This window comes from Hypanus sabinus, chromosome 9 (genome assembly GCF_030144855.1).
Source record: "Hypanus sabinus isolate sHypSab1 chromosome 9, sHypSab1.hap1, whole genome shotgun sequence".
Lineage (NCBI taxonomy): Eukaryota > Metazoa > Chordata > Chondrichthyes > Myliobatiformes > Dasyatidae > Hypanus > Hypanus sabinus.
The window spans coordinates 11,425,604-11,443,806 of NC_082714.1; the positions used below are offsets into that span (position 1 = coordinate 11,425,604).

General features: G+C 41.3%; 1 protein-coding gene across 7 annotated transcripts in view; it reads left to right on the forward strand.

Moving 5' to 3' along the window:
• Window positions 1-18,203, forward strand: part of tsc2 (TSC complex subunit 2) — a 132,337-nt gene that overhangs the window by 57,237 nt on the left and 56,897 nt on the right. For 5 of the 7 annotated variants that reach the window (XR_009513865.1, XM_059979050.1, XM_059979052.1 and 2 more), the window contains exons 22-26: window positions 1,772-1,961; window positions 3,234-3,327; window positions 7,640-7,742; window positions 13,260-13,357; window positions 17,377-17,502. Coding sequence is in view for 6 of the 7 variants with exons in the window: in XM_059979050.1 (XP_059835033.1) it covers window positions 1,772-1,961; window positions 3,234-3,327; window positions 7,640-7,742; window positions 13,260-13,357; window positions 17,377-17,502 (611 nt within the window). In the remaining variant the exon portion in view is untranslated. The remainder of the gene's footprint in view (window positions 1-1,771; window positions 1,962-3,233; window positions 3,328-7,639; window positions 7,743-13,259; window positions 13,358-17,376; window positions 17,503-18,203) is intronic. The other 2 variants (XM_059979053.1, XM_059979054.1) reach the window with 1 other exon arrangement.

Genomic DNA, 18,203 nt, shown 5'->3' on the forward strand with positions numbered 1-18,203 from the left:
CAAAGCAAAAAAACTAGTATAAGTTACAATGAAAAAAATGCAATTGAGGAATAGTGAGGTAGTGTTCATGGACTGTTCAGAAATCTGGTGGAAGGGAAGAAGCTGTTCCTAAAATATTGAGTGTGTGTCTTCAGGCTCCTCTGATGGCAGCAGTGAGAAGAGGGCATGACCCAGTTGGTGAGGGTCCTTATGATGGATGTGGTTGCCTTGAGACACTGACCTCTGGTGGGGAAAAAAGGGTGTAGAAAACTAATGGAATGCTTATATTTAAAAAAAATATATGCAGCATATCTATGATTGGTGTCTTGATTCATCCTCCATCACAGTCTGTGACAGAGTTATTCCACAGATTCACCACGCTTTGGCTTAAAAAAAAAGCCTCATTACTTCTGTTCTGAAAGTGCGCCCCTCAATTTTGAGGCTGTGCCTTCTAATTCTGGATACCCCCATCAGAGGAAACATCCTCTCCACATCCACCTTTATCTACTCCTTACAACATTCGGTAGGTTTCAATGAGATCCCCACATTTTCTTCTAAATTCCAGTCAGTACAGGCCCAAAGCAGCCAAACACTCCTCATATGTTAACTCCTTCCCTTAAATGCTTGTCCTTTCACCACAGGCTTGAAAAACTATATTAGGTATAGTTATTAGGTACCTAATTAGATATAGAAGGTACCTAAGAAGGTGGCCACTGATTTTAAAAAAAATGGCCGATAATAATCCTTGTCTCTGAAATCTGATGCAATTCAGTTTTGAATTGAGTGGTTTCATTTGAAGTGCCCTCTGTTGGTTGTGGTTGACTCTGGATATTGCATCCTAGCTGTCTACGTCATATACAAGCCAGGACAGTATGCAGCAGGCTACCCCTCTCCGTGCAGCTAATGAAAACAATGGAGCACAGAGACTGATAGTTTTGGAGCAACGGTTTTGCCAGTCAGCGTTGAACTCAACTTAGGACTGCCTTGGGGGTTCCAGCGCCAGATTTTTCACTTGGGGTTTACTCCTGAAGCCCCAAGTTCAGCTGCAAGGCAGCAGAGGTTTGAGATCAGAGTTTTTCTTCTAGGTGAGTTGCCAACCACAACTGACACACACCCTCTGCCCACAGTGATTGGTTTTTAAGGTGCCAGTAACCTGTCTTTCCCCCTTTTGTCAGTAGAAACAGTTCCACTGGGCTTAGTAGCCAAGCTACACGTGAAAGCTAGGAATTGGACTTGGTTGTCGGAGGCTATATGAGACACACCATTATTTAATAGTTAGTGGGAGCTGATCACTGCGACCATCCCTGGCTATATCAACCTTAAGGAACTGTGGTTTGATTAGGAATACATTAATTGTAGCTGTTGAGAGCTATTAACCTGCAATTATAATTTATCCTCTAAGCCCATTAGACATAGGGAAAGAATTAGCTTATTTGGACCATTCAGTTTGCTCTGCCATTTGATCATGACTAATTTATTTCCTCCTCAACCCCATTCTTCTGTCTTCTCTACAGAGCCCTTAATGCCTTTACTAATCAAGAACCTATCAGCCTCCACTTTAAATATATTCTTGGCCTCCACAGCCGTCTGTAACAATCCATTACCCTCTGGTTAAAGAAATTCCTCATCTGTTTATTTCTCTATGTATGCTGAGTGTTTCCAGCACTTTGTGTTTTGTTTTTGATAACGAGATTGCTGGCATCTACCTTTTTCTCGCTGAAATAAATTTTATGAATGTTAAATAATGCTGAGGTTCCAAGAAGCAACTTTGTTCTTTTTATATTTTGAAAAGCGTGAGTTTGTTCACTGCCTTGATACTGGGCTGATCTACCGTTGTGCCAAGCAATGTGTGGTGACGTTGACCATGTGCATCATCGAGATGCCAGATATCATGGTTAAACTGCTTCCGGGCATCATTCTCAAGTTGACGCACATCTCAGCCACACTCACCATGGCTATCCCTATGCTGGAGTTCTTATCAAGTAAGGACACTTGATTGTTTTTAAAAACATCATTGGTGTAACTTGAATATGAGTGCTTTTATATAATGTGGACATATTAAGCTACCAAATACAGTAGTTGTACAAACATGTGTTGAGGGTCTCAAATGTCTCACCTCAGTCAACAGTATCTGTGGGCTAACTGTCTTTTGTGTATTATGATGGGGATTCAGATTTATCTATCACTTGTACAGTATATTGAAGCGGACAGTTTTAAAATTTTTGAAGGATGGGCATAAACCTGTTCATGCATGCCATGAGTAATGTGAGGGAACAGCAACATAGGAATCAGTGAAATGTGTCTTTTGTGTCAAAGACGCAGGACATTCTGAGGGTGTGCTGGGGGCAGCCCACAAGTGTTGCCATGCTTGTAAGTTGTAGCATGCTCACAACTTACAGACCTTAACCTGTACATCTTTGGAATGTGGCAGGAAACTGGAGCACCCGGAGGAAACCCTCGTGGTCATGAGAGACAGTGGTGGGATTCAACCCAGATCTCTGGCACTGTAAAGTGTTTCACTAACAGCTCCGCGCTACCATCCCACCCCTCGCTATTTCCTTATGTGCATTAGTTAAAGTGGAAGTGAGCCATTTATTCTTGCAATTTCTGCTCTCTCGGCTCATTTCCACAGTCTGCTGTTAGGTGTCGATGCATCTGTTGTAAACCCTGTTGATCAAATTCAAGTTTATTGCTGTACAACTGTATACACGTATACCACTGAACAAGACAATATTCCTCTGGATGAAGGTGCACAGCACATATAACTCTCTCATAACACTACAAACAAATTATCAAATAATAGGGTGCATTTATGACAAGTTTAAAAAGTAAACAATATAACACTACTGGCATTTTATACGTGATGAGATGTGGATGGTGGCAGGGAGTTCAGGAGTCTCATGGCCAGGGGATGGTGGGAAGAAGCTGTTTCCCATCCTAACACCCCTTGTCCTAATGCTACTGTGCCTCTTACTTGATGGTAGGGGGTCAAAGAGATTGTTGGACAGATGGGAGGGATCATTGACAATGCTAATATGTGCAGCACTCCTGATAAATATCTATCTGTACGACTTCCCATTCAGTACTGAGCTGTGGATCTCACAGGATCCTCCCAATCTTGCTTGCCTGAATGTTTTGACTGCTAACCGACCAACAGGTCCTTGTAACTGAACTGCAAAAACTAGTAAAATAGTAAAGGTGGGCTTAGAGTGCCATAAGTTAGCAGAAGAGTTAATGTATGTGTTCTCTTGCAGCATTGGTGAGAATTCCTCCTCTTTATGCCAACTTCGTGGCCGAACAGTATGTCAGTGTTTTTGCTATCTCGTTACCTTACACCAACCCTTTCAAGTGAGTGTTTATTTTCCTCAGCTTTTTAAAAATGATCTAAGCTTAAGCTTTTAAAATTGGAATTACTTATAACTTTGAATTTGGTTTCCAATTTCACAGTAAGCCCAGGATGACGTTACAAGACTTTCTCGGCAATAATCTACAGTGCTGTGCGAAAGCCTTGGGCACATATGTAGGTAGGATGCCTAAGACTTTTGCACAGTACTGTATTTGTCAACGTGGAGTGGAGAGCGTGTTTGTAAATCTGGTGGGAGCAAAGGATGATGGGAATGGCTGCTGTGAGAGGGATGTGGGACAGGTGGGAGAGAAGTGCCAAGGTGGGAGGTGGTGGGTGAGACACCAGGCAAGGTGATTTGATTCCAATTGGTTTATTGATCATTACAGAATATCTCTCCAGTGCTTCCCACTCCCTCCCTTCTCCTTTTTGTTTTCCTCAATCATGATTCCCCTCTCCCTGCCCTCTTCCCACTTTCTGTCCAAGTTAGAGACCCATATCAGAATTGGGTACTGTAGCTCCACCAACCTTAACTCCATGGCCTTTGCTTCCACTCAGGACAGAACTGGGGAAGTTCACTATTGACGTTAATCTGTGGTTCCATTTGTAATTCCTTGTAAATGAAGGAGCCTGTACCTAAAAGCTCCAATATGTGAATACTTTTTAGACTTCGGCTAATGTGAACCAAGTAACATTTTCATCATAAAAACTGCAATTTTTGAAGTTACAATTAGTCCTCACTGTCAAGATCTGGGATGGTTACTGTCTTACCCAAAACTTAATTGATTGTTGAGAGGGTCAGATTTAAAGAGTAAATATTAGCTTTATTTGTCATGTGTACACCAAAGCATAGGTTTAAAAAGCCTGTCAGTTAGCAAGAGTCTGAAAATGGGCTGGGGGCAGCCCTTATCACAACTTAATAACCCTAAGTTGTATGTCTTTGGAATGTGGGAGGAAGCTGGGAGAAACCCACATATGTACGAACTTCTTGCAGACAGCAGCTGGAATTCAACCCTGATTGCTGACACTGTAAAGTGCTACACTAGCTGCTACGCTACCTTGATGCCTGTTTTACTGACTCTTTAAAAAGGTATTCATGTGTAGAAATCAAGAGTGCAGAGTCCTTTCCGCTTGGCTGAGGAGTGCAAATCCAGCAAAATTCTGGAAAGCTGGCCTCTTTCTAGGCCACAGTAGCCCAGCTTATTGCCACCCCATCCACATTCTTAAACATTAATTCTCTTGCGCTGTGGCTGTAACATGTCCATCAACAAAATAAAACGAAGCAAGTCACCACCAATCTGTTGTGGAGGAGGGTTTGTGTATATTGGTTTATTATTGTCACATGTATCAAGATACAACTGTATGGGTAAAAGCAGCACTGGGGCCACAGGGGACGGCATTGGCTCCCTTCCTGTTTACTATGTATACCTCAGACTTTAAATACAACACTGAGTCATGTCATCTGCAGAAATTCTCTGACTCCGCAATAGTAGGGTGTATAAAGGGAGGACGGGAAGATGTATACAGGGCCCGGTGGAGGACTTTGTCCAATGGTGCAAGTTGAATAATCTGCAGCTCGACATCAGTAAGACAAAGGAGATGGTGATGGACTTTAGTAAGCACTGCTCCCTGTTATTATGATGGTGAGGACCTACAAGTACCTGGGGGTAAACCTGGATGACAGGCTTAGACTTGTGTGAAGCACTAACACAGAGGCTGTGTATAAGAAGGGCCAGAGTTGCCTCTACTTCCTGAGGAAAATGAGGTCTGTTGGAGTATGCAGGCCACTCCTTCACATGTTCTACCAGTCTGTTGTTGCGAGTACAATCTTGTATGCGGTGGTGTGCAGGAACAATGGCATCAACACGGGTGATGTCAACAGGCTCAATAAACTGATTAGAAAGGCAAACTGGACATACTGGAGACTGTGGTAGAACAAAGGGCACTATGGAAAATCCTGGCAATTCTGGACAATGTTTCTCACCCTCTGCATGCCACCTTGGCAGAATAGACGAGCACTTTTAGTAATAGACTAAGACAGCTGTGCTGCTGCAAAGAGCACGATATGAGGTCATTCTTGCCTTCGGTCATTAGGCTCTGTAATGAGAAAACCTATAGCCATGGAAGTGATGACTCCTTCCTGTTAGACTGTTTTGTGGTAACTTATTTTTTTATTCTTTCTTGCTTCTCTTTTAACATTTATATCTGTACACTTGTAGCATTGCAATTATACTAATTTCCTTGGGATCAATAAAATATCTATCTATGCTTGTCTTGCTTGCAGCTGTTTAAATAGATTAAATAATTCTACAATGCATTGAGCTAGAATAAAGTAAAACAATAACGCAGAGTTAAGTGTAAGAAGTATGGAAAATGTGCAGTGTAGGAAATTGATAAAAATGCAAGATCATAAGGTAGATTGAGGACAAGTATCCACCTTTTTGTATGAAAGGTCAGATCAAGAAGCTGATAGCAGTGGGATAGAAATTGCCCTGTGGCCAGGTGATGTGTGCTTTTGTATCTTCTGTCTGGTGGGGAGAGGGAGAAGAGAGAATGCCTGGGCTGGGTGGGGTCTTTGGTCTTTTCAGGAGTACAGTAATGAGGCATATGTAACATTATAATGCTCAAAATGTGCTGTGCAGCAGAACTGCAGACGTGTTACTGCATTAATTCACTCCTGTACTAATAATGTGGGAATATTAAATAAATTTAGATCCGACCAGGTTACCTCAGTCAAATTAAAAATAAGCATGGATTACAAATGGTGTACATTTACCTGATCGTCATAAAACACATTTGATGAACAAAGTCTGTAGTTTTAATCCAGATTACTTAACATGTAACTCTAGGCCTGTACCAAAATCTGGTTAACACATTAGTGTCTCTTTGTAATCCCCTGCCAAAGTCATTCTGTTTGAGGGCTATTATGTTGGTTGGGGTCATTCATGAATATTGCATCCCAGCTGTCTACATGATGTGTAAGCCAGTAAGCAAGCCAAGGAAGGGAACTGTTGCCCATGTAGCAGGTTCCCCCCTCTCCACGCAGCAGATGAATCCAAAGGAATGGCAGAGATCCATACAGTTTGGCATCAGTGACATCACAGGAGTTGTCAGTTAGCATTGAACTTGACGTAGGAACTCCAGCTCCAGAATTTTCCTCTGGGTTTACTCCTGAAGCCTTCACCATAAGAAGGTATAGCCATAAGGCTGTGGAGATTTGATATCAGAGTTTTCCTTCTCTGTGCGCTGCCAACCACAGCTGATGATGCACATCTGCCCAAAATAACTGGCTTTTAAGGTGCCAATAACACACCCTTGACCCTGTCAATAGAAATGGTTCTGCCAGGCTTGGTAGCCAAGCCACACATGAAGGCCAGGAGCTGGACTTGATTGTCAGAGACTATTTGAGATGCATGCCATTAGGAGCATTTAATAGAAAGTGAGTGCTACCACTCTGGGCTATAACAACCTTACGGAACTTTAATTGGACTATTATGAATGCCCAATAAATTCTAGCTTTGCAGTTGATACTAGTGTAATGAAAACGCATTCTCATAGCTGGTGTTTTCCACAGGCACATATCATAATTAACTGTGTTGGGTACTGAATCTAAGAAAGATATACTGGCAATGGAGAAGGTCTAGAGGAGGTTCACAAGAATAATCCCAGGAATTAAATGATTAATACGAATGTTTAATTATTTTGGGCTTGTACTTGCTTTGGGCCTATACTCGCTTGAGTTTGGAAAACAAGGGGAAATCTTGTTGAAACCTATTGAATATTGACGGGAGTAGGCATAGAGTGAATATGGAGAGCACGTTTCCTCTCATGGAGGAGTCTAGGAGCAGTGGGCATAGCCTCAGAATACATGGAAGTCCAGTTAGAACAGAGATGAGTAGAAATTTCTTCAGCCAGAGGTTGATGAATCTGTAGAATTCATTGCCACAGATGACTGTGGAGGCCAATTCATTGTGTGTATTTGATGGGCTCTTGATTAGTAAAGGTGTCAAAGATTATGGGGAGAAGTTAGGAGAATGGGGTTGAGAGGGATAATAAATCAGCCATGATGAAATGGTGGAGCAGACTCAAAGGGCTGAAAGGCTTAACTTGGCTCCTATGCCTTGTGGTCTTATGAATGTCTTTGGAACTTGAAGGTTTCTTTAATAGCCTAAAATTTATTTTTGGTTTAATTCTTAATCCATTTTCATGGAGTACTGAGGCGGACTTTGGAGCTCCATCAACTCTTGGACGTTGTAATTTGAAATTGATGTTTACACATAAGGTGAGATTGCACAATTTCTGTTTTGTTTCTTTTAGATTCAACCAGTATATAGTATCCCTAGCACACCATGTGATAGCCATGTGGTTCATTCGATGTCGGCTTGTGTTCAGGAAGGACTTCGTGCGATACATTACTAAAGTAAGTTTTCTCATTTTTGGGCTGATGTTTCCCCTTGGTCTTGTTGTTCATCCTGTGTACTTACCTGAAAGATGTGCTGCATAAAATTGGTAAACATAATGCAGTGCATTCATATATTCCCATTCAAATTATTCATAATGAAAATAAAAAAACTGCAGATGTTAAAAATCTAAAATAAAATCAAAATGTTGAACATACAGAGCATCGTCACGCTGCATCTGTGGCAAGAGAAACTGAGGTAACGTTGTTGTCCTGGGGCAAGATTTTAACTCAACTCCAAAGTTCAAAGTATATTAATTATCAGAATATGTATGTTACCAAATGCTGCCTTGCGATTCACTTTCTTGCAGGTGTTTCTATGAAAATAAAGAAATGAAATAGAATTTTAAAGCTATATAAATAAAGGCTGACAAACAGCTAACATGCAAATTAAGACATTGTGCAAATTAAGAAAAATTAAGTACATAAATAATACTGAGGGTGAGTTGTAGAGTCCTTGCAAGTGAATCTGTAGGCTGAGAAATAATTTCCAAGATGAGGTGAGATAAGCTGTCCATGCTGGATCAGGAGTATGCTGTTCCTGAACCTGGTGTTGAGAGTCCTAAGGCTCCTGCACAGCAAGCTCCCACTCTCCACACAGCTGGTAAATCCAAAGGAATGGCAGAGGCTGATCCAGCTTGACACCAGCAGTGTCGCAGGGTTTACCAGTTGGTGTTGAACTCAATGTAGGACTGCCTTAGGGACTCCAGCACTGAATTTTTCCTTGTTGCTGTCCCTGAAAGGTAAATGCAGACTTGTACTGACACTCTCTTTCTAATGGGATAGACCAAAATCCATTGTTTATATCTAAAACTGTAAACCATTGCGCTTTTTCATTCTATTTGACTACTGTTTCTGAGTTAGTTGCTACAGTTGGGGCTTTTAAAGGGGTTACTTTATTCAGCTCTCGATAGTCTATTGTTAATCTCCAAATACCATCTGGTTTCCTCACTGGCCATATGGGTGAGTTATTAGTTGAGGCTACTGGCCTCAGTACCCCTTGTTGTACCAAACTCTGTATTAGCTTACCCACTTCTTCCTCAGCTTTCTTTGGAAATCCATATTGCTTCTGTGGTTTGGGGTATGCACACACTGCCAGCCATCTTTCCGTAGTCATGCTTGTACCATGCAAATGCCCCTAAGTTTTGTGTAATGATTTGCTGTACCATGTGATCATTGCTCATCTCCTCTCGTTTTATCCACATTTCCCCCATGGTGCAGATTATATCCTGATATTCACCTACTTGAATTTGTCTGTGACATGTATCATTCATACCAGTTGGCATTTGCCAAATCATACAGTTAGCTGGATCAAAACAAAGTCCCGCTTTGGCCACGTAATCACTCCCCAGTGTATGTTCCTGCTCCCGGGGTAATTCAACTAGCACTATAGAATGTTCTAATGCTATGTCTCCTATTCTAATTTCTAAGGGTGCACTCACGTGTTCCACTTGTGAATGACCTGTAAATCCATTTAAGATAATTTTACCTTGTATTTCCCAGTTCGCAATAGTTACGTTAGTGGTGTTGACGGTGGTTCGGGATCCTCCAGTGTCCCATAAAAAGGTAACAGGGCGGCCTCTGACCCAACCATTTACTAGTGGTCTTCCAGTTTCGTCCCACCTTGTGTCACACACCCATGTTGGTGAGGCCTAATACCGTCATTGAAGCTCGGGGTACAATCCCCCAGATGGCGATGTCTCCACTACATTGTTTTGTGGGCTTGTTCTGTCTGGCCCCTCCAAGGTTACACCTCCCTGCCCTACTCTCCCACCTCCCAGTTTTGGACATTCTCTCTTGATATATCTCTCTTGACCACAATCATAGCATTTAAACACTCCACCTCCGAGTCTCCCTGTTCTCGACACTTTCATTTCCTCTGGTTCTCCTGGTCACTTGATAGTGTGGTGGGGTGATATTTGGAGTGGGTCCCCTACCCTCATTTCTCCAGGCAGTTGCCTTACCTACAACGGACAGCAATTTCCCATTAGCGGGTTTATTTGGCCTTTGTGTCTCCTTTTCCCATGCTCTACTCATTTTCCTCAGTATCCATGCCTCATTATGTGTAGGGTCAGTGGGATCAAACATGTCTAATACCTTTTTAGATTCATCGGTAGAGTGAGCCACCAATGTCCTTAACCATCTATTTAAGGGCTCTGGTCCTAAATGGTTTCGATCTACTGTTGTTCCATATACTCCTTGGAACACCGTCCATAAACGGGATGCAAACGCAGTGGATGTTCACCTCTCCTCTGGTAACATTTGGCTAGTGCCTGTACAGGATCGCCTCTGTTAATACCCATAACCGTCAATATTGCCGTCTTTATTCCTCATTTGTGCCCCCACCTTGTTGTATATTTGACAAAGCCAAGTGTATATTTGGATGTAAACACGTTATAATCAATTTCCTTTCTCAGCGTCATCTAGACCGTGTATTATTCTCTGATGATTAGTAGCTTGAAACAGTTCCCGAGGATCATCTCCGAACCCACAAATTCTGATATCTTTGGCAATATCTCTGAGCTGCTGTACTCCAAACGGAGTAGTGTATGTTATATTCTGGTTTTGATTTCCTGCCCCAGCTCTCCCCCCCTCGAATAGTAACTGGGGGGGCTAGTGGTGTCATTGGCACTGGTGATTCCTTGGTATTGTATGCAAGCGGGGGATCCTCAGGAAAAAGCGCGTCATCATTATCAAGACCATATCTAGTGGCATCATCGGCTAAACCGTTCCAATCTTTATCTACATATTCACTCTCTTCCCCTCTTTCAGATCCAAAAGCGCATATTATTCCCCTCTGTGCAGAAAGTTGGTCCTGCAGCTTTTGTATCTGATTTAAACACTTTGTATGGTCACTAGCATTACTTCTCTTTTCAGAAACTGATTTCTGTATCTCATTTATAGCTGTTTTTAAATCACTGCACTGTTTCTTTAATTCTTCTGTTCTTTTCAGTAAAATTCCAGTTTACTCTGTTCTTTAACGAGTTTCTCGTATTTCAGCTGAAACTGATTCATATGCACCAAATCCATACTACTTTGTCCCTGTAAATCTGTAAAATTTCCCTTGAGGATTTGTAACTCCTTTCTGAGCATTCTGTTTTCGTTTTCTAACTCCTCTCGGATTCTTTTGTTTTCGTCTGCTAACTTGTCTCTCTCAGCGTCGGCTTTTTGTTGATTTCCTATTAATTCCTCAATGAGACAGGCAGTTGCTACTGGCTTCAGTAGTCGCTTAAATTTCTTGTCCGACAATTTTCCTCGGGCAATTCTAAACAACACTTCACCGCCTTTACCGCTGGTGTCCAGCACACTCCCCGTATTGTGGCCATTTCCCCAATACGTACAATCAAAACTATCCAAGTCCTTTGGACTTGCAGATTTCCCTAAATTCTTCATCTTGGGTCACTACCAACCAGTTACCCAGCCCCGATTTCTCTGTTTCTCACCCACGTGGTCCGGCTCGAGTCTTGTGCTGACTCAACAAGAGTTTTAACCTCGAGCCCACCCAGGGACGCCAATTCTGTTGGAGAAAAAAAGAGAGCGAGAGATAACGCTTCTATCTCTTCCAACGGTTCTTCTTGCTTGTATCTGCGATGGTTATTCTTCGAAGTTACCGCCACCAGCACCCACAAAGCATCCACTTTTATATCCATTTTTTTATCAATTCAAATGTCGCATTCCTGTGTCATTGGTCGCAGGTCATGCGTCTGGCCTTTAACACCTGGTCATTGGCTGTGGTCCAAAGCAGCATCCATCTATTGTCCTCTTCCCATCAAGGCACAGTTGTTGACTCATGGCTCTTTGTTCTCAGTCAGCAATGAGCTCGAATCACCTCAGGCATTCACAATCCTGCATGTTATAGCCAACCAAAGAACATCTCACAAATAACCCCTTATTTGGAAATGACCTCCAGTCCGGCAGATTACCAGAAGTCTTTGTGTCTTCTTTAAAACACTAATCAAGCCCAGCCACAAAATGGAGAATAGAGTGTCTTCACAAAATGACAGCCTCCATCCCCCAAGCACACGGCAAGAACAAAGACCACTTCCACTGTCCTTGATTCATTTGAATTCACTGATTTGAAGATTGTCATTCTTTCTGGCCAACACTTTGACTGTACATTCCGTGGCTACTTTATTAGATACACCTGTATACCTGCTCATAAATACAAATAACTAATCTGCCAATCATGTGGCAGCAACTCAGTACATAAATGCACACAGACATGATCAAGATGTTCAGTTGTTCAGACCAAACATCAGAATAGGGAAGAAATGTGATCTCAGTGACTTTGACCATGGAATGAGTGATTGTTGATGCCAGATGGGATGGTTTGAGCATTTTTGAAACTGCTGGGATTTTCAAGCACAAGTCTCCAGAGTTGACACAGAATGGTGCGGTAAACAAAAGGCATCCAGTGAGCAACAGTTCTGTGGGTGAAAACGCCCTGTTAATGAGAGAGGTCAGAGGTGTGTGGCCAGGGTGGTACAAGATGATAGGGAGGCAACAGTAACTCTAATAGCCATGTGTTACAGCAGTGGTGTGCAGAAGAGCATCTCTGAACACATAACACGTCAAACCTAGTCAGGAAAGTACACTGAGTGTACTTTCAATCCTATTGTTTTCATAGTCAAGAAACTGATAATTTTCTAGTAGTCTGTGTGGCTGATGCATTGATGTTTGTCTTTACTAAAAACTATTACTGAAAATAAATCGGAATAATTTTGATAGAAATTTGAAATGGACAGACCCAGCGAGGCCTCTCAAACTGCAATGAAGCAAGGATTGTCAGTTTCAGTTAGTTCCTTTGACTACACTACAGAGCAGTACCCTGGAGAGCATTCTGACTGGTAACATCATTGTCTGGTATGCAGCGGCCACTGCACAGGATTGGGGGAAAAAGCTGCAGAAAGTTGTAAACTCAGGCAGGACCATCATGGGGACTTACCGCACCAGCAACCAGGACATTTTCAAAAGGCGATGCCTCAAAAATGCAGCATCCGTTATTAAGGACCCCAGTTACCCAGGACATGCCCTCTTCTCATTGCTACTGTCAGGGAAGAGGTACAGAAGCCTGAAGACACACTTAACATTTTTGAAACTGCTTCTTCCCCTTCCACCATCAGATGTCAGAGTGGGCAATGAATCAACCTATGAACACTATCTCACTATTGTTTGCTCTCTTTTTGCCCAAATTTAAATTAAAATATTTCTTGTAATTTACAGTTTTTAATGTATTGTACTGTACTGCAGCTGAAAAAAAAATCAAACTTCATATGCCAGTGATACTCTGTTTCTGAGATGTCCTTTATTCAACAGTTGTTGCCTTAGCTCTATAGGCCTGTCCTTAGTTCTTGCTTATGTCCCTCACTTTAAAAAGAAAAATTCTCCATATTGTTGCTGAATGTTAGATGATATCATGATTTGTTGTCAGGTTTTTAACTAGTTTGTTCTTTAATTTCTGTTTGTGTTTTTAACTAGGGTCTCAGATCAAATGCCTTGCTGCCATTTGAGGACACGCATGAACCCACCAGCTTTCGAGCTCGTAGCACAAGCTTAAATGAAAGACCTTTCAAAAGGTAGGCCAATCTCTAGAGCAGGGAGAATACATATAATGCAATTTCTTACCTAGGAAGAAGCTCTCATTTAAACCATGTCACAAACTTGAGTTTTAATTTGTCTTTCTTGTTTTTCATATTTCTGGTGGAGCATACAATGGGGAACTTAAAATAACTAAAATTTTGATCTGATGTTTAAGAAGCTGATAATTTTCTATTAGGCTCTTTAGTAAATCAAGACTATTAATTTTTTCTTTAAATTTTTGTACCTTTAAGAACTTATTTACATTTTAAACACATGGAGATTCTAATTCAAATTGGCCCAGGTGGCATTGGAGAATTGAGAGCACTCTGTTCTGCTGCTGCTGTTTTGTTTGTACAAGGCAGGTGGCAGATGCAGAGTCAAATTGCCCTTTGCAAAGACCCCATAATATATTTTGGAAGAGCACCTGCTACACTAACAGGTGTTGGCTTTTCTTTCCCTGTCAGACACAATCTTTATGAAGGTGGGTGTTTGGGGGAGGGAGCCTTCATGCTAGCATATTTTTGCACAGTTAGTACCCTGAGCTGCAGTGTTGGACATGATTGGTGGAACTTGGATGTCTTGTGGCAGGGAGAACGAAGTGCCTTAAATATTTTAATTCAAACCTATATTCATTACACTTTGTTCCCAAACAAAATGTGTCTTGGCTACAAAATAACAGGGAAAGCATACCAGTGGGAAGTGGAAAAAGAGAACAGGCAGCATAATAGGCTCATTTTCTGACTTGTGTTCATTTCGAGTTGGCTTCCGAAAAACAGAAAGCACCTTTAAATGCCTGCTGATTTTTCCTGATTTGTATTCTTCCATCTCCCCATCCTACTTTGATGTCAGTGTTTATGCATTTTCCCTCAAATTGAAATTTGTGTGCTTTTCCTTTATTTCCTAGCTTGGTATAAATTGTATAGCTGCACTGTACATGTTTGTTTTTTTGGTGCTCAAGCGTGCAGAAATTTAAGGTTGGAATATGGGCATCTAAAAGTTGAAATCTTTAAAAAAAATAACTAATAGCATTAATCCAGATTTGCATTGGCACTAGATTATTTACTGGTGATCAGATCGTGATATATTGTGATATTAAATTACTATCAATGCCAATTTCACATCTGTCACCTCATGCAGTGCCAGTGAATCTGATTGTATGAGATTAGGAATACTTGATGCATAAGTAGAACTCTGCCTTACTTTTCTAATTGATGCACAGGGAAGTTAGCTTGTATACAATAGTATAAAGTGATTCCTTGCAATTTGAGGAACCCCTGTTTTGGTGATACTATCATGCCTTAACACTGAGGTGAGGGGCCTTTACAAATTTCTACAGATGTACCCTGGAGAGCATTCTAACTAGCTGCATCACAGGCTGGCATGGGAGGGGGGCCTCCGCACAGAACTGAGGTAAGCTACAGAGATTTGTAAAATTAGTCCACTCCATCTTGAGCATTAGCTTCTGTAGTATCTGAGACATCTTCAAAGTGCTGAGCCTCAAAAAGGCGGCATCCACCATTAAGGACCCCCAGGATATGCTCTCTCCTCATTGTTATCATGAGGAAGGAGGTACAAGAGCCTGAAGGCGCACACTCAATGATTCAAGGACAACTTTCTCCCCTTTGCCATCCAATTTCTGAATGGGCATTGAACCCATGAGCACTACTTCACTACTTTTTTATTTCTGTTTTTGCACTACTTATTAAATATATATATATATATATATATTTACATCTTTACTGTAATTCAGTTTTTCTCTATATTACGTATTGCATTGTATTGCTACCGCATAACAACAAATTTCACAACGTATGCTGGTGATATTAAACCTGATTCTGAGCTACAATATCGGAGATGTGTGGAACAATTGTGCAGTGTTACCCTTTAGAGCAGGGGTCCCCAAACTTTTTTATGTCATGGACCAATGCCATTAACCAAGGGGTCTGTGGATCCAATGTTGGGAACCCCTGGTTTAGAGGAATTTAGAATGCAAAAGAACAAAAATAATTCAGACTTTTAAAAAGAAATACAAGATTCTGTAGATGTAAGAAATCTTCAGCAACACACAAAATATGGGTATCTTGGCAAGTCCGGGAGCATTTAAGGAGGGGAATAATGTGTCAAAGTTTCAGGCTGAAATCCTGTATTAGGACCAGAAGGGAAGAGGGCAGAAGCCAGAATGAGAAGATATGGGAGAGGGGAAGGAGTACAAATTGGCAGGTGATAGGTCAGACCATGTGAGAGGGAAGATGGGTGGGTGGAGGGCGGATGAAATATGAAGCTGAGAGGTGATGTGTGGAAGAAATAAAAGGCTGAAGGATGAGAAATGTAGAGGAGAGCATGGATGAAAGGGAAGGAGGAGGGCAAGAGGAAGGTGATGGGCAGGTGAGGAGAAGAGAAGGACTGCGAGGAGAACAAGAAAAAAGAATGGAAAAGGAGAGAACGTAGATGGGAAAACAATTACCAGATGTTGGAGAAATTGATGTTCATGCTCTCAGGTTGGAGGCAACCTGGAAAGAATATGTGGTGTTGCTTCTCCAACCTGAGTTTGTCCTCATCTTAGTAGTAGAGGAAGCCATGGACAGAATGGATTAATACTGACTATTTCATATTGTTTCCAAAATAAAACACCCCATTCATTAATACAGAAATCCCTCTCATCTCTCCATAAGCATTTCAAGTAAAACAGTGCTGAACTAGCAACTGGGGCCATTTAAATTGAGAAGGTTTACAGGTTACATCAAATCATCAGTATTAAAGAATCATTTGGAAGGATGCCATTGGGTTTATTGTCTGTTATCCAATGATTGTCACTGCTCTGCTTTTTACATGCAGTCAACCACATTTACCCTTGTTAAATTTTTACCCAGTTCTCTGGTGGAAGTTAACATACGAGGAGTATTTGATGGCTTTGGGCCTGTATTTGCTGGAGTTCAGATTTCTTTCTTGCCCCATTTTCCCTATTCCCACTATGAGAAGTGACCTTTATAAAGACGTATAAAATAGTGAGGGGTATAGATAGTGAATGAACATGGATGTTTTTCCTTGGGAATGGGAGACAAAATCTGGGGGAGGGGGTGGCCTAGTTTTAAGGCAAGAAGGGAACATTTTGAAAGGTACCCGAGGAACATCTTCGTGCAGTGTGTGCTGCCTGCTTGGGACACAGTGACAGCTAAAGTAGTTGAGGTGGGTTCAATAGTGCAATTCAAAGGGCATTTGGGTAGGTATATGAATAAAGAAGTTCAGAAGTTTATGGGCCAGATGTGAACAAATGGGACTAGCTTGGGTGGGAAACTTGGTTGCAAGAATGAATTTAGCTGAAAGGCCTGTTTACTTTCTGTATTACTCTGATTCCACGATTTCCATGATAAATTTTTTTAATATATTTGATCTGTTTTAACATTTACTAAAGTAGAGGAGGTGTTTTCATACACAATGTATGATGGCTTAAACCAGGGTTCTGTAAACTGCGGTGAGTAATCACTTTCACTGATCTGTTAAAATAAATAACTGGTAGCTTTAAGTGACTATATAAGGTCAATTATTAAAATTAAAGATCAAGACTGACTTGTATAAATAGTACACTAAATATAATTAGTACAAAGATTAATTTGTATTTGTGGCTGTAAACTACTGCTGAGAATTATCAGCTAATCCTGAAATAGCTTGCAATCGTACTTCAGTAATTTGTTAAAATTGGAAATGTCATTCCAACCTTAATTTTATGTGTTGCTTTTTCTGCCAATTGTCAGTAAATGTAGCAGGAGTTTTAGAAGTTTAAGTTCTGTAGCATATACGCTGTTTGATCTAATTTTGCTATTTTATCATCTTCCAGATTTTGTTTAATGCTTTAAGTTTTGTTTTTTTTCCCCCTCCTTCCCTCTTCCTTTTATTCTTCTATGATGGCGTGTGTTTCCTTCACTTCCCTGGGAAACCTTCCCAACCCCCTCCCGCCCCGTGACCTGCCCATCAACTCCTTTCCCATCTGCGGTGTCTTTGGGCTGTTTGCTGATAGCTTGCGAGCCTCAAAGTCCCTAAAGCCAGGCTTCACTAGTTCCCAAATTAAAGATATGAGAGACCTGTCGGCAGTCGCGGCCTTCCGGTCCCGCAGCATCAGTGTTTCAGAACATGCCATCCAAAGGTAGAGGAATCACAGGAGCCTGTGCTCCACATGGTTTCATTTTGGGGTTTCTGCATGCTGGGACACTTGCATGTCATAGTTTTTGGATAGGTTTTGAAAAGTACTATTTACTATTTTGATAGGGAACTAATATTTAATTCCAGAATTTAAATAGATTGGTCAGTGGTTGTCAATCAAGACTTCTGCTTTCTATTGTCAGTCTAATTGTGTATCCTCTTAGTGAACATTTTTTTGTGCCTGATATATGTTGATTGACCAAAAAAGTTCTGTGGTATTAAGGAGAGTAAGAAAAGTAGCTAATCATGTTAGTATCAAGCTTGTATCATCATACTATCAAGCATCCTCCTTTGGGCCAGAGAGTGAATAAGCTATAATGCTTCACAAACAGGAAAAAAACCTGCAGATGCTGGAAATCTGAAGCAATTCACTCAAAATGCTGGAAGAACTCAGCAGGTCAGGTAGCATCTCCTTTCTCAGGGGCCACCTTGCTCTGACATCTCCCCTTCCTCTCCAGTCCTGAAGAAGGGTTGTGGCCCTTGCTTTTCTGCAGAGATGCTGCCTGGCCTACTGAGTTCCTCCAGCATTTTGTGTGTGAGGCTATAATGCCTGCTTGCCTATTCAGCAAGATTTCTTCAGTCATTTTGTCTGAGATGTATTTTAAAAAGATGAGCTGCAAACTTGAAAAACATGCTCTAAATACC